This window comes from Microcebus murinus, chromosome 2, assembly GCF_040939455.1.
Source record: "Microcebus murinus isolate Inina chromosome 2, M.murinus_Inina_mat1.0, whole genome shotgun sequence".
In the NCBI taxonomy this organism is placed as follows: domain Eukaryota; kingdom Metazoa; phylum Chordata; class Mammalia; order Primates; family Cheirogaleidae; genus Microcebus; species Microcebus murinus.
Window position 1 is genome coordinate 78,150,532 of NC_134105.1, and position 16,454 is coordinate 78,166,985.

Sequence of the window (16,454 nt, forward strand, 5' to 3'; positions counted from 1 at the left end):
ATTGATTGAAAGAAACTAGTTATAAAAAAATGCATACCATGTGGTTCCATTTGTATAAACTTTAAAAATAGGCAAAATTAGCATGATGTAAGAAATCAGGACAGTGGTTAACTTTGCGCAGAAAGGAAGAAGTCCTAGGAGGGTTTCAGAAATGCAGAGAGATTTCTTGATTTGGGTGGCGGCTAACTGAGTGTGTTCTTTTTGTGGTGCTTCATCAAACTGAACCATGATTTGTGTGCTTTTCTGTATGTGTTATATTTTAATAAAAGAAGTGTATTAGAAATGAAATTAGCACATAAAACAAAAATCATATAAATTTCTTTTTGAAAATATCTACTTTTTGTGATGTCTCATCTCCCATATTGATGGACTCTATTATTTTTGGGGCACACATGAATGCTTAGTTTTGATTCTAAGGTCACATAAATAGCTTCTTTAGACATTTTCTTCTTCACATCTTAGATACTAGATGCTAGAAATATAGAAATAGAATGGACCTTTAAAATAATCCCCTGTAATCCCCTGATAAGGACCTGAAAATAGAGCAGTGATTGTAGAAATAGACATAGGAACACAACTGCAAAGGTAGAATTGATAGGAATTGGCAGATAATGCGAAGAATGAAATGAGGCAGGTTGCAACTGATTTTTCTTTCTTGATCCATGCATTATCCATTCACCCAAATTTGACAAGAGCAGAAACGCTGAAGACAAGCAGCCACAGAAGTTTCTTGATCCTTGTAGAATGTATGAGTTTCATATTGGTGCTGTAACAAATTACCACAAACTAAGTAGCTTAAAGCTACACAAATATTTATTATCTCACAGTGCTAGATGTCAGAGTCCAAAATGGGTCTTATTGGACTGTAGTACTACATTCCTTTCTAGAGGTACTAGAGGAAAATCCATTTTCTTGCTTTTTTTCCATCTTCTAGAGGCTGCTTGCATTCCTTGACATGTGACCCATTTCCATTTTCAAAGCCAGAAATGGTTAGTTGAGTCTGTCTCATATCACATCTCTTCTGTGCCCTTCTTTCACTTAAAAGGACTCTTGTAATTACCTTTGGTGCACCTACATAATCTAGGATAATATCCTTATTTTTTAAGGTAAGCTGATTAGCAACTTTAATTCAATTTGCAAACTTAACTTGTTCTTGCTATGTAATATAATATATTCACAGGTTCCCGGGATTAAGACAAGGCAACCTGGGGAAGAGAGGCATTATTCTGCCTGCCATACAGAACAATAAAGATAATGTGAACTTGAAGCTCCAGGGGTTACATGTGGCCTGAAAATAAAGCTACACAAAGCAGAACAGAGAGATAGATGAAGGGAAACTGAGTTCTGATGATGCCACTGTTTGAAACTCTGAATTCAGTAAAAACTTCAATGAACTCTACGCCTTAGCTTTTTAGTTATGTGAGGAAATAAAATTCTTTTTTCTTTTCCAAAACCAGTTTGAGTTGGCTTTCTGTCACTTGAAATCAAGCATCCTGATGGATATGGGCAGGAAAGAAAAGGAAGAGTTCATTGCAAATTTAATTATTAATCCTGAGCTACTGGGAAAAGGGTGAAACTATTACATATGTAGAAGGCAGAGAAGGTTTGAACTAAGAGGAGATAGAGTTGACTTTAGAAATACTGAGTTTAGGCTTGTATTTGGATATCCATTGTCCAATAAGCACTCTCGTATATATGCTTGAAACTCAGAGAAGTTGGGATAAATGAAATAGATTTTGGAATGTTTAATCTTTTTAAAAAAATCTTTAATACAGATGTTTTCATCTATCTTGGTTTGCTAGGTCTTTGGAATCCTACATCTTTAGCAGAGGAGAACATAAAGATACCATATTCTTGTCTTTAGGAAAATTTCAAAAGTTTTATTTTAAGAGTTAGCTCAGATTTATATCACAATTGAAGACATTGTCTTTGGCCATAATTGTTGGGGAGACTTTTGGGTGTGATAAAAATTACTCATGCTTATTGTCTCAAAAGAAAAAATAAACTGTCATTACTATTTTCCGTACTCCAACCACATATGTTGGTTGAAATCTCCTCAAAACATTCCAGCTTATAAGAAGGAGGAGCAAGATGTGGTCTCCCAAATGTTGCAAAACAGAAATGGAGAAAATATTCCATAGCTTTCTACAGTCCTGTCCTAAATCCTTAAACCCTTTCTACCTATTTTACTCAAAATTTGCTTTTTTAAAATTTGCTCTTTTAAAACATAAGATGAGAAAAGAAGCATCTTTGAATTCTTGTCTGAAGACATAAATTGAATTGAAAGATTCTTAGCTTCCACCTAGTTCTTACAATTACAGGAAAAATATGCAGACAATCTTTTTCACTGACTAACATTTTAACATACATGTATGTGTGTGTGTGTATATTTGGTGCTTTGTTGTTGACCACATACCTGGGTTCCATAGAGATGGATACCACAGAAGGCAGGAAGACGAATAAGCCAACACTATTAATAGGCAGGTAGATCTCATTTTCAGTAGAAACACATAAAGGAAAATTACCCGTAAGAGGGGAGGTCTTGACCCATATGTTGATTAATGCAAATCTTTGAAAACTGCCAGCAGCGTATAAACTTGAATTCATCAATGGTGGTAGAAGAAAGAAGGCAGAACCGCAGAAAGACAGGAGCACACAGAGCTCTTGGTGCTTGCAGAATACAGCATATGAAAAAGCACTATATAAATTCTGTAAATAAATAACTGAAGAGATTCATAAATCAATATGACTCACTACTATAGATTATTTTCCAGTGACAAAATGACTTGGATTCTTTTATGGCATAGCAGTTTATACAGCATATTGGAAGAATAGCAAATATGGATACAATGAAAAACAGTATCGGAGTTTATAAATGCTCTAGACTGGCCAATGAAAGGCTAATGCTCAGCTGTGCATGTTTCCAATGCTTATGGGACTATCCAATTTAGAGATGTCATCTGAATTTTTAAAATTTAACAGGGAATCTGTATTCATTAATAAAAGATGTATCATATTAATTAATGCTACCATATTAATTAAAGAAAGAGAGAGCTATAGACTACAGGAACGTCCCAGAACCGTTAAGGATTTGGTCCAAATTTTCACTCTGAAGGCAGTTTGCTGAATTGTGTGCATCTGGGGGTGAGACAAAATGTTACAGCTTTGGGTAGAGAATAGTGTGTCTAATGGCTTTCCCATTAATTGGATTAACTTCATGGGGTAGAAGCAGACCAGATCCTGTAGGTAATAAACTCATTTCTAAGGGCAATACTCTTCAGACGATATTATTACATGATTTTGCCAGTCCATTTACTGGTAACCTAAGACCACACAACAGTGAATAATGCATTTCCAAATACACATATTATAGCAAAATATATAATACTCAGCAAGATGATCTGACAGAGAGAGCATTGCCTGAAAGTCAAGTTGACTTAGTTTTATTTCCAAAACAGTTCCAATTAAATATGCCAATTCATATAAATCATTTACTCGCTTTGTCTTTGAATTTCCTTTTTTAAAAAAAATATAGAAATAACCAGCTCATAGAATTTAGAAGGTAAAATGAGATCATTTAATATTTATATATATTTCATATATTTAGATTTATATGTATATTTATATATCTTATATATTAATGTGTTAAATATATAAATAAATATTACAATTATAATCACATTTACCTTCTCAATGATATATGTTAAGCTTTATTACTAGGATCTTTTATTTTGAAAGAATTGGTTATCTTACTTTTTTTTTTTTTAAATCTTGCTCATTCTATGCATGGAATATCTTTTTTCTAGTTTGCTGTGACCAATATTAGCTTAGGAAGTCATACTGTAAGATACTACTATGATCATCTGACTTTGAATCTAGCAAATGTGGATTTTAGTTAATAGCCTTGTATCTTTTTCAACTGCATTTGAAATTTCTATGCCCCTGAGTAACAGTAACAGTAGTAACAGTAATTGCATATAACTTATTGTGTGTGGCTATTATCTTCTCCATTTTATAGATGTGGAAATTGAGGCTCAATGGTCTAGTGAACGTATCCACGTTTACTCACTCAGCAAGTGGCAGGTCCAAATTTTAGTATTTTATGTGTAAGATAAATAACTATTTCATGTTAGTACAAAGTTCTGAGAGGCTAAAGTGAAGATGGGGAATACGCACCGTGGGCTGTGTAGTGGGTGAATGGAATATTGGGTTTAAATATAGACTTTGCCCTCAGCAATGTATGGGCTTGAGCAAATCACACAAACTTTTTAAACTTTGTTTTTGTTCATGTATGAAATGGGGCTAATGACCCTTGCCTCTCTAAATAACTGTGTGGTTAAATGAATGAGATGTTTTATGACATTTCAATTTTGGCTTTTTTTTTTTGTCAATGGAGTTTTAAAACAATTGTAGAAGAAGTGAATTTGTTCTGAATTAAAAACATGATTTACATAAAAATTCTTAGTATCTACAAGTAATTAATTCTTTTTTCTTAACATTACACGAAGTCAGCATGGATTTTTAAGTTACTTTATTGAAGTGGCAAAGCTCTCACATGAGTATTTAATATAAGATAAACCTTTGATGGTCTCATAAGACAATATTAGATAACATCTTAGTTACCAAATGTTTTTTATTGAAATTCTCTATTTGTTATAAAGTCTAACCTGATTAGATGAGCTGTGATATAAACTTTTTAAAAAGTGAACGCATATTCAAGATTTTATTTAACCCATTATTAATGAAGGGACAGGTAATATTTACAACTAGTTCTGGTATAAACATTTTGACCTTAAAATGACAATGTATAAGAGAAGAGACAGAATGTGATTTGTATTCAAAACATTTCTTTGTTTTTTGAAGTGTTTCATTATAGGATGTTTCTAAATAATGAAGAAAAGATAATTAAATACTTATTCAGTGACAGTCACTATCTCGTTTCATTCTCACAATAGCATTAGGAGGTACAAACTATTTTAATACCATGTTTACAGACTAAGAAGTTGAGGTTTGGTTGTCTGAGGTCACAAACAATTAAGTGACAGCAGGATATCAAACTGCAAATATTGTACTTATCCTTCAGCTTTGGTTAGAGCCCAGGGATACACAAGATCACATACTGTTGGAATGGTAACAGGCAGCCTCACTTGGAGGGTCTGAAATTCCATTTTAATTTGTTAATACATGGAGAAATCTTGAGGGTTTTATAATGGTGGAAGAATATGATGGGATATGCATTAAAGCAAGTAATCTAGGACAGTGCTTGAATGGGTAAGAGTGAGATGTTATCATAAGAGCTGGATAATACATAATGGAGGAATGAATCATGGCAGTTTGTACAATGGAAAACTGGAGAAATTCTTGGGAAATGTTTTAGGGGTAAAATTGTTAGATATGGTAACTCACTGGGTGTGGGTAGGGAACAAAAAATGTAAGGGAAATAACTATTTTGATTTTGGAATCTGAGTTTCAAATATTTAAATACAGCAAGTGCCCAGGTACGTGGATAGAAGTCCAACTTGGAGGCATAGATGTTGGCATTATCTATACAGAAGAGGTGATTGCAACTGTTGGAGTGGGAGGGGAGAAGAAATCTCAAAGAACATCTTGGAGACGGCATCTAGGCCATGGTTCCTATGGATTTTAGATAATGCCTTTTACTACCTTACTTCAATTTACCTTTTTAATAATTTGAATAACTCAGGCTCTTTCTAATATCTTGACATGTACACTTGCTGTTTTACTTCTGGAACACACTCTTCTCTGTTCTTCATGTGGTTGGCTTCTTCCCATCCATCAGGACTTACCTACCCCATCCTATGAGTGAATGCCCTCCTCATCTCCGTCTTGGGCCCTTGCTGTTACTGCCAGAACAATTACCATAATTTGTGGTTTATTAGCTTAATTTTTGTATCACCCACTAAGATGCAAGCTCAAAAAGGCAGGAACCATGTTTGTCTTGTTCATAGCTGAATTATCATCAACTGGGAAGTGCCTGGCATAAGGAGGGTACTTAATGTTTTTGAATGAATGGATGAACAAAGTGCTGATTATGATTCTTTAAAGGATTCTAATATGATCCAAACCTATGTGTGTGTCTCTCTCTTTCTGTATGCCTTACCTCCTACCACATGTTCCTTTTGTCCTAGCTAATTCCAGGCTCTTGTGGTTTTCTGCACATTCCAGGCTTTTCACACCTCTGTGATTTCTCTCTTATATTCTCTGCTTGAGATGTCTTTCTCTCATTACCTCTTTAGGAAATTATTTTATGAGCTCAAAACTTGGCTTACTTGTCACCTTGGCAAGACAGTATGCTTTCCTAGCACTCACTGCATGTGATGTATTAATAAAGTTGCTACATGCCCATTTCCCCTATAGATTGTAAGCACCTTGAAGTTATAGAGTGCCATGGTTTAAATATGTGTGTCTCCCTAAAATTGATGATGTTGTAATTCTAATTTACAAAGTGATAGTCTTAGGAGGTGGGACTTTTTTTTAGATCATGAGGGTGGAGCCCTCCTTAATGAGATTAGTGCCCTTATAAATAGGCCTGAGGGAGCTCAATGGCCCCTTCCAGCATGTGAGGACACACAGAGAAGGTACCCTCTGTGAGCCAGAAAGTGGGCCTTCACCAGACACCAAATCTGTTGTCGCCTTGATCTTGGAATTCTCAGCCTCCAGAATTGTGAGAAATAAACTTTTGCTGTTTATAAGCTACATAGTTCATGGTATTTTGTTATAGTAGCTCTAACAGACTAAGACAGGGGGCATTCATCATTTGAATTCATATCATCAGCCCTTTGTCCAGTACTGGGTACATGCTAGTTGTTTGATAAATATTTGCTGAATGAATAAATGGCTGGATGAACCAAGGGGGTGGGGGGAGCAGATGGCATATCAGACATAACAAAGGGCATACCTAGAAGCATACCTAATTAGCATGTGACCTGGGACAAGTGACTCAAACTCTTTAGGCACCTATGTCCTCATTTATTAGATGGGAAAAACAATAGTAACTGCCTTTGATTATTATAATATTCAAATGAGACAATATATGTTGTATTAGTCAGAATTGTCCACAGAAACATAACTGATAGGATTAATTTAATTTTAATGCAAAAAATCATGAGTCTAAAATTTGATTGAGTAGGCCAGTGGGCCAGAGACTTCCGAAAGAGTTATAGTTTGAGTCCAGAGGCAGTCTGATGCAGAATCATAAAGAGCCAATGTTGCAGATAAAGTCTGAATGCAGTCTACTGGGGAATTCCCTCCTGCTTGACGGACATCACCCTTTGTTCTAATCAGGCCTTCCACTGATAGGATGAGGCCTACCCACTTTATGGAGGGCAACTTGCTCTACTCAGAGTCCATTAACTTAAATGCAAATTTCATCCAAAAATACCCTCCCCAAATCATCCAGAATAATGTTTGAACAAATATCTTTGTATTGTGTCCCAGCCAAGTTGACACATACAAGTAACTATCATATATGCAGAACATTTACTATAACTTCTTAGACATTCAGTAGGAAATGTTCGCTAACCAGGTTCTCTGGTCTGGTCCTATGTCCCCACTCATGTCTGGAGGCAAGGATCCAGGAGAATGTGTGTCTTAGGATCAAGGGCTCATACTGTCTTGCTAGATGAAATAATGTGATTTTTGATCTTCTTTATTCTGAGTCTCTCTGTAAGTCACACACGTAAAATTGAGTTATATTTTCTACAAACAACATGGATAAGAAAACCTTCCTAGTAGAAAGTAGAAAGTGAAAACAGAAAGAAATGTGTGTAAGGGAAAAACTTGTGTAAAATCATGGATTGCCATGGCCTAACTCAAGGCTCTCGTCACTTGCAGTTCCCCAAAGTAGCTCAAGAAAAGGGCTAAAGCATTGTGTCCTTTTTTTCTCAGAAAAGGATGCAAATATCATGCTTTTTCCTTTAATCTCTAGGAAGAGTATTTCTCCCTGACAATTAGTATCTTGATGAGGACTCAGGCATATATGCATGAGATAGCTTTCATAATATTCCCAGAAAGCTTGAACTCTCAGATTGAAAAGCTCACCAGCAAACTGGTATTAACTGAGCAGCACCTAAATGGTCACATAGGTACTACAGTAATTGGGTATTGGGCAGGTTGGAGGGGTGGGGGGGCGGGTATATACATACATAATGAGTGAGATGTGCACCATCTGGGGGACGGTCATGCTGGAGGCTCAGACTTGTGAGGGGGGAGGGGCATTTATCGAAACCTTGCAATTTGTACCTTCATGGTATGCCGAAATAAAAAAAAAAAAAAAAGAAAGAAAGAAAAAAGAAAAGCTCTCATAGGATTGAGGTAGAGGGTAATACTTTATGGCAGCATCCATTTAGCCCTGGCAAATGTCTTTCCTAGAGAACTGGAATTCTTTTCTAAATGTTACCAACTCCCAAAGTTAAAATTCCCCATCATTCCCCTAGGGTGCAAAGGGAGTCAGTTTATGAGTCATCAATATCACACAGCTCCCTAAGGAGTAATGTTAAGTGACAGGTGTGCTTCTTACAGTGAGGCTGGCACCTCCAAGGTTGGCTGGCTGCCATTTCCCATTTGACCCGGCTCACGGGCCATTGTAAGACACCTGGCCTGTTCTTGGTAAAAGATGTATTTTAGCAGAGTAGAATCTCATCCAGTAGGTAAAGTTGGGTAAGAGGAACAGGAAGTGAAACATTAGAATAACTACACTGTCATCACCCTCATTAGACCTGAACTAGCGTTATATATACATTTGGATGGAATTCCCCGTAGGACTAACAAAAACTGCTCTACTTCAAAATCTAAATGGTTGACATGAGGTTGCATTTTCAAAAGAGGCAGCAAAAGACCATGTTTGAAAGGATTTATGAAATTTTATTTGATGTTATTCAATCATACAGATTTCATGGTAAATATGCATTTCTAAAAGTGCATAAGAAAACATTTTATTTTTCTAGATCTTGCATTTGTCATAGAATATGCCACAGATTATTACTTTACTTATAGATTCATATTAAAATATGCCATATAAAAGAGATAAATGAATTTATATGATCTTATTACTGATTATGAAAATAGAGAAGTATAAAAATATTAGCAATAACAGAAAATATATATTTCATTTTTATTCCATTACTTTTGAGATTAAACATAAACACTAAAATAGAGAGTAGTCAAACTGATTGTGCACATTTAATATATATAATCAATACTATATTTTTCATTCTTGAATAATGAAGCACATGACTCAGCGCTGTGTAATTTGGGCTTTGTTCAAACATTAATTGCTATAATCATGAAGGTTACTATTAAAAGCAGACAGAGCAGATCTGTGAACAGCAAAGAATTGCCTTTAACCAGAGCTCCATCCTAACACCTTATTTTGTTAAGAACATAGTTTAAATATTTAAAGGAGAATGTCATGTTGGCTCATTGGTGAAGAGTTTGGACACCTGTCTTAAGCATGAGTGGTGAACAGCATTTAGTTAGGAAATATTCTCACTTTCAGTATCCAACACCAAAAAGCAGCTATTTGGGGGGGGGCCCTTACTTAATACAGTTCTACAAGCCTTATTTTAGGCTTTATTTTCTGTCATAGCAAATAATTATTTGACTTTCTTCATTTGTACTATACGGAACTAATTACATTTTCTTAGAAACAGTATCAAAATTAAAGGTAATTTTTAATTATAAAATGTTTCCCTAGAAAAATTTTCTTATGTGTTAAAGTGTACTTTGTTCCAAAATACTTAATTTCACTTACAATTAGAAATCAAAGATGGAGCACAGCATAGGGCAATTTGGAATTTGTCACACTAATTGCCACGAAAATGTTAATTTTTCACAACAGACAACTGATGGTGAACATCCAATTAACTGCTACACAGTTATTTAACAGCTATCCTCAGAAAAGAATTATTCTATTTTATGACCATTAATTGAATGGTAACTGGCCATTGGACATCTTTTTAAATTTAGAAATTTATTTAAAAATCATATATTTTAATTAGAAATTTATTTAGAAATTATATATTCATTTTAATTTGAAATGAGCTAGACACAAAGATCACAATTTTAAAAGATAAGCATATGTAGGTGACATCAAAGTTCACAGAAACTGCTTCACAAATCACCTTAGCACACCGGATTCACAGCTAAGGGTAAGCCTCTCTTTGGTTCATAAGGTGTTGTCCTGGAAACCATTTTGATGCAGTCGATAATAGGACAGACACTGAGACACAGAGTACAGCCTGTACAAGCATCGGTAATGGTGGGCAGGTGGGTTTCTGGATGAAACTGTATAGCCTGCAAACAGAAATAAAGGATCTGATGTCACTGCACACAAAGGTCAAGAATGCCCCTATGTTAGCATCAACATTTTTCTCCACTGCAATGCAGTTGACTCTGAGACAGCTGCATCCTGCACTATGGTGCAACTATAGCAACAGTTGAGCTGACAGAAGAGAAAGAGGAGAGACAGAGAGAGAGGGAGAGAGAGAGAGAGAGAGAGAGAGAGAGAGAGAGAGAGAGAGAGAGAGAGAGAGAGAGAGAGAGAGAAATACTTTTAAATTAGAAACATGTTTAAAATGCCTTAGAGGTATTTTTCTTCATTGTGTGAGGAAAATATTTCATAACCTAGTAACTCTTCAGTTTTCTTTGTTCTGAGCAAAGCTCAGGTCTTGGGTGTCTTCTACCTAAGGATGTCGGGGAGCTTTCACACATTTTCCTTTTCCTCCTCACATTCGTTGTTCTTGACAGTGGAAAAGTGTTACTGTCAGATGAGGCAATGAATGCACTTATTTGGATTTCAAATAATGCATACAGTTTTATGAGGAAAGCAGTAGAAAAAAATTAGCTTAAGAGTCAGCTTTGAATTTTGAGGATTTCCAAGACGATTCTAGGGATTGTCCCACCACAAGCGGGACAGAGCACCGAATGGAGAGCCAGAACACCTGGCATCCTGTCCTGGCCCTGACACTACTGAGTCAAGAGAACCAGGGCCATGGGACTGCAAATTAGTGCAACCTCTGTGGAAAAGAATTTGGAGATACCTCAAAGAGCTAAAAATAGAAATACCATTCGATCCAGCAATAGCACTATTAGGCATCTACCCAAAGGAACAAAAGTCATTCTATAATAAAGACATCTGCACCTGAATGTTTATGGCAGCACAATTCACTATTGCAAGGATGTGGGAACAACCAAAATACCCATCAATTCATGAGTGGATTATTAAAATTTTTACAATGGAATATTACTCAATTATAAGAAATGACAGTGAGCTAACCCCTTATATTTTCCTGGATTGAGCTTGAGCCCATTATCTGAAGTGAGGTGACACAAAATCGGAAGAATGGGCTCCACATGTACTCGCCATCAAATTGGTACTGACTGATCAACACTATGGTGCTCACATGGTAGTAATATTCTCTAGGGATTAGGGGTTTGGGGGGGTAGACTCACAACCGAGGGATGTGGTGAGCATTGTAGAGAGGAAGGGCATGCCTCTAACCTTTGCCAGGAAGAGGCAAAGATATAAAATGTAACCAAAATGTTTGTACTCTCATAATTTCCTGTAATAAAAAAATGCCTAATTTCATGTAATAAATATTACCTTAAAAATAAAATAATAATAATAATAATTAAAAAAAAGAGAACCAGGCTAGGGATCCAGCTCAGAAACTGCTCAGGATTTTGAGAAATTCAATAATTTCCTTCCTGCCTGCCTTCCCTCCTTTCCCCCTTCCTTCCTTTTTAACATGAAGCAATCTAGAACAAACAATAAAAATATACAGTGTGAAATTTAGAATTGGGATTAAAAAGAAAGATATAATGACTATTTTCCCATTAAAGAGAAACATTCCAACAGTGAAAATATCAGCAATACCTCAATGGAACTACAGGATTTCTATCTGGAATGGACTTCAGGGCAGCTATGTTGGGGGCAGGTGGTAGAGGTAGAGTCTTGCCTGGCAGTCTCACTTGCAGACCAAGAACAATTTTTTTACTCAGACTGTATTAATTTGAAGTGACTGGGTGGGGGTAGAGAGAAATTATGAGGGACATGAAGTTCCTTCAACCCCTGCAAGTTACTCCTTGAGGCCAGATCTGCAAATCTTACATTTTCAAATAATTTCATGATTCTGATTTTTTTCCTGTTTCACACCTTTGTTACATTTCAATTCTATATATACATTTGTTGTTGTTTAAAAAATTCCCCCACAAATGAAGCCACGTGTAATTTTGTCTTTCCTCTTTTATGTACATAAAAACAAAAATAGTCTTTTCAGAGAACATCATGATAGATTTCTTAGTATATAAAAAAGGTCTAATCTTTAAGGAAACAACCATATATTTTGACGAGACCTATAGCTATAGCAAACCACGAGGTGTGTTTTATAAAACAACATTTCAGATTGCCATTTGGAGGAGTAAAAGTTATTTCTCTGCCTTATATACCCTTTTATATAAACAGAAACCCAATGAAGTAACTGATAAAAACTCAAACACTATTGATATTTAGAGATTTTACACTTTGAAAATTTGCAAACTTGCAAACATATAAAACCGTACATTCAGTTGGAGATTTTGATTTTCTTTTCTTTTTTTTTAATCTTTTGTGACAGAAGAACCAAAGAAAGATTTTCTAAATCTTTTTTAATACATAACTGTGATTTTTTTTCTCATTAATAAGACCATTTTTATTGACGTTTTACCAAGGCTAGAATTGTAAGGCGGGAGCTGTAAGTTCTAAGATTTAAGATATATTAGAACTCTGATGCTATGATAGTTATATGACTTCTTGACTTAACTCTGATTAGTTAATTAGTAAGATGAAAGTGAATGTGATATGATTAGTATTTTCAAAATAATTGTTAGAGACACCTTTCAGCTGGGGAAAAAAGTGATAAATTGGGTAAAAATTTGGTGTAAAACTAATGTGAAATTAAGGAGAAATTTTTTTTTATAAGAGATTTTTTTTTTTTAAAACTAGAATTTGTCTATCATTAGTATATGCATCCAGCCATGAATAACTTGGGACTGTCCTAGGTTGAATAAAGTGAACAAACTTCTTTTCAAATATGGGGAATTTTATTATTTACGTAGAAAGTTCCATTGATAGTTTCTTAACAGGATCTTATCTTACTTTATTATATCTCTTTATAGCTTGAAAAATGTAATGAAAATAATTTCTGTAGTTTTTAGCAATTTCTAATTATTTAGTTGTTTTCAGCAAATTTTAAAATTTGCTTTCTCTAAATTCCATATCTTCAAAAATTCTTACTTTCACAATGAATCAGGCCTTTAAGAAAAACTTACGTTTAAAGATATTTTATAATCACTTTTTTATTATTCATTTCTAAAATTCAGCCAATTCAAAGGTCATAGGTATGTCAAGCTTGATTAAAAATAGCAGACTATACGGGAGGTAAATGAAGAAGGAAATTAGAAGTTAAAGAGAAATTCACAGAATGTGCTTTCAAGAAAATATCCCACATTGAAGGAGCTGAATTCCCAATTTTTCTCTTTTTGCCCCATTGCAGACTCTTTCAGCTGAGGGCTTAGGAGCTGGAAAGTACCTATGCCTCACTTCTTGAGGCAGGAACACATTTTGTTGGCTTTTCCAGCTACAAAGGAATTCCTGGGACCAATCTGTACAACTCGTAGGAAAGTGCTTTTTCTTTCTTCCTGTAGTAAAAGCCCAATCAATATTGAATGGAAGAGAATTCTCTTTTGGCAGAAGGAATCCTGTCCTTTTATGGTAATGGCAATAAATGGTAGTTCTTTTTCCTTCCCTCTGTATTAAAGTGTAATGTTCTCTTAATGTCTATAATTTTGTGTGAATTTTTCTTTTTGGTTGGATTTCTCCCTCCAATTTTATGGGTGATGAAATGATATTAAAGTAATACTGTGCATTGAGGGGAGGGGATGGGTATATACATACACAATGAATGTGATGCGCACCGACTGGGGCATGGACACGCTTGAGGCTATGACTCGAGGGGGGACAGGGGGTATGGGCAATATACGTAACCTTAACATTTGTATCCCCATAATATGCTGGAAAAAAATAAAGAAATAAAAATATATTATACTATAAGAGTAAGAGGACAGAAAGATAAGCCCCTGAAGAAGAGCAATACTTGTTTTTTTGTTTTGTTTTGTTTTGTTTTTTTGAGACAGAGTCTCGCTTTGTTGCCCAGGCTAGGGTGAGTGCCATGGTATCAGCCTAGCTCACAGCAACCTCAAACTCCTGGGCTCAAGCAATCCTTCTGCCTCAGCCTCCCGAGTAGCTGGGACTACAGGCATGCGCCACCATGCCTGGCTAACTTTTTCTATATATATTAGTTGGCCAATTAATTTCTTTCTATTTATAGAAGGGACAGGGTCTCGCTCTTGCTCCAGCTGGTTTCGAACTCCTGACCTTCAGCAATCCGCCCGCCTCGGCTTCCCAGAGTGCTAGGATTACAGGCGTGAGCCACCACACCCGGCCAAGAAGAGCAATACTTGGCACATCTGGTTTGAATTGTACACTTAGCAACACAAGAAGCTTTCTGCCACAACAGTCAGAAGAAACATGCCTCACAGCATCCTAATTCCAGCAGGATTCTTACCTGGTAGCCAGAGTCATTACAGGTCATGTAGCATTTACCACAGTTGATACACATTTCTTCATCGATCATAGCCACAACTTGCTCCACGTTGCTCAATTCACCAAATGTTCCAAGGTACTGCAGTGCTTTCCCTATTACCTCCTAAAAGATAGGCACTGAATTACTTATGGTGTTCATTTTTAAAACATTCCCATGTTATAACTAACATCAGTCCACATTTCCCTGTTTTTATATAATGTTGCATTATGTTAACAGAGAAGACTTTGGGTACTGTAGTTATAGATAAGCTTTCCATGATAATTATAGCTTAAATATTTCTGTCTTCTGAAAGATGGGCAATATGCATGCCTGACGTGGAAATCCGAGACCTAATTAATTGCATTCAATAGGTTTTCTACTGTATAATTGAAAACAGTGTTTCTGTGGACAGAAAGAAGAAATGACACCCTTTTGAGTTGTTGCAGCTTTCTTTTTCTCACGTTTGGACCTTGAAGGATTCAAAAGTAATGTAAAGTGACAAAGGGTAATGCACTTACACTAGAAAACTTTAGATTGCTAAGAATGAGGGGAATAAAAATGTGAATGCTATGCATTTACATCACTGTATTTGGATTCTAGATTTTCATTTAGAAAAAAGCTTTGATAGCACACTCACCTGACGTGTTTTGAAGAGTATATTTCATTATTTAAAAATTCTAATTTATGTTAATTAATAAGGTTGATCCAATAGTTAAATCAGATGCTCTTTTACTTTTAAAGAACTAGAATTTTCTTCATTCACCACTGAAGATCTTTCATGTGGTTACACATGGCTTTGTTCTTCACATTAATTGGAAGTGTGTTTAATATGTGAAACACAGAGGATGTTTCATCAACAGTAAGAAAGACTTTGCTTCATAAAACAAAACAGAAGAATGTAACAATGTTTGTCAAATTAGTATGCTGTCAAGATTTTTGCTTTTCTTTTTAACTATTAAAACGAGTCTTTTGTTTAAATTCAAGGTCCATGTTCAAGGAGGTTTGACTCTTACTTAAAATCATCCTTCCATATTCTCTTTGGTATTTTATTTTCTGCTCTTCTTTTCATGATCATGGTTATCTTTCTTTACTTTTTTTCCTATTTGAGCTCTAAAAGACAATATGCTTATTACCATGAGCTTTCAAACTGAGACAAAGTTTACATTTTTATTCAGCACATTTATGTATCTCTCAAGTAGTAAGATGATAGAAAACTTCCAATACTGTCTTCCGTAGTTTCTTTTCAATGTATTGAAGTTATAATTTCAACTTTACCGAAGACTCTTTGTAGGTAGGCACTTGATGTCTAAATCAATATCTCCATTCTGAATTGCTCTCACAAACTCGAGATCTACATTTATCAGCTTCACGATGAGCTCTGTGACTAGGAATTGGTACTGCAAATTCACCACTCACCGAACTTAACATCAACACAAAACTGGGTCTTCCTTTGTGTTTCCTTAGTTTTGTAAACAGCATTAGGATTTTTTCAATCGTGGAGATTTGGGATTCCATAGTTATGTTTCACTCCAATTTATCCTTGCTCCAATATCACATCTCTTGTCAAGTCTTCTGAGTTCTGGATCTGTGATATCTTTCGAATCCTCTTTCCATGTCTACTACCATCTTTAACCATTATTAATTAATTTCTCATTATTTTTATTACAGTTGTAAAAGCCTCCTTTGATAAGTTCCATCCTCACCTTCTTCCTTTCTCACTCTACTCTGCAATATTGTCATCTTAATCTAGGCTGTAAGGCACAGACTAAATTTCTCACTACCTTATACAAAAATCTATTAAATTAAGTACAG

The 16,454-nt window shown here is 35.4% G+C and overlaps 1 protein-coding gene across 1 annotated transcript in view; it reads right to left on the reverse strand.

Moving 5' to 3' along the window:
- Positions 1 to 8,862: 8,862 nt before the first annotated feature.
- The window catches only part of DPYD (dihydropyrimidine dehydrogenase), a 796,846-nt gene continuing 789,254 nt past the window's right edge, over positions 8,863 to 16,454 (reverse strand). The window contains exons 22-23 of the mRNA XM_012791012.3: positions 14,625 to 14,765; positions 8,863 to 10,314 (exon numbers count right to left, since the gene is read on the reverse strand). Of these exons, the coding sequence (XP_012646466.1) occupies positions 10,144 to 10,314; positions 14,625 to 14,765 (312 nt within the window). The 3' untranslated portion in view covers positions 8,863 to 10,143. The remainder of the gene's footprint in view (positions 10,315 to 14,624; positions 14,766 to 16,454) is intronic.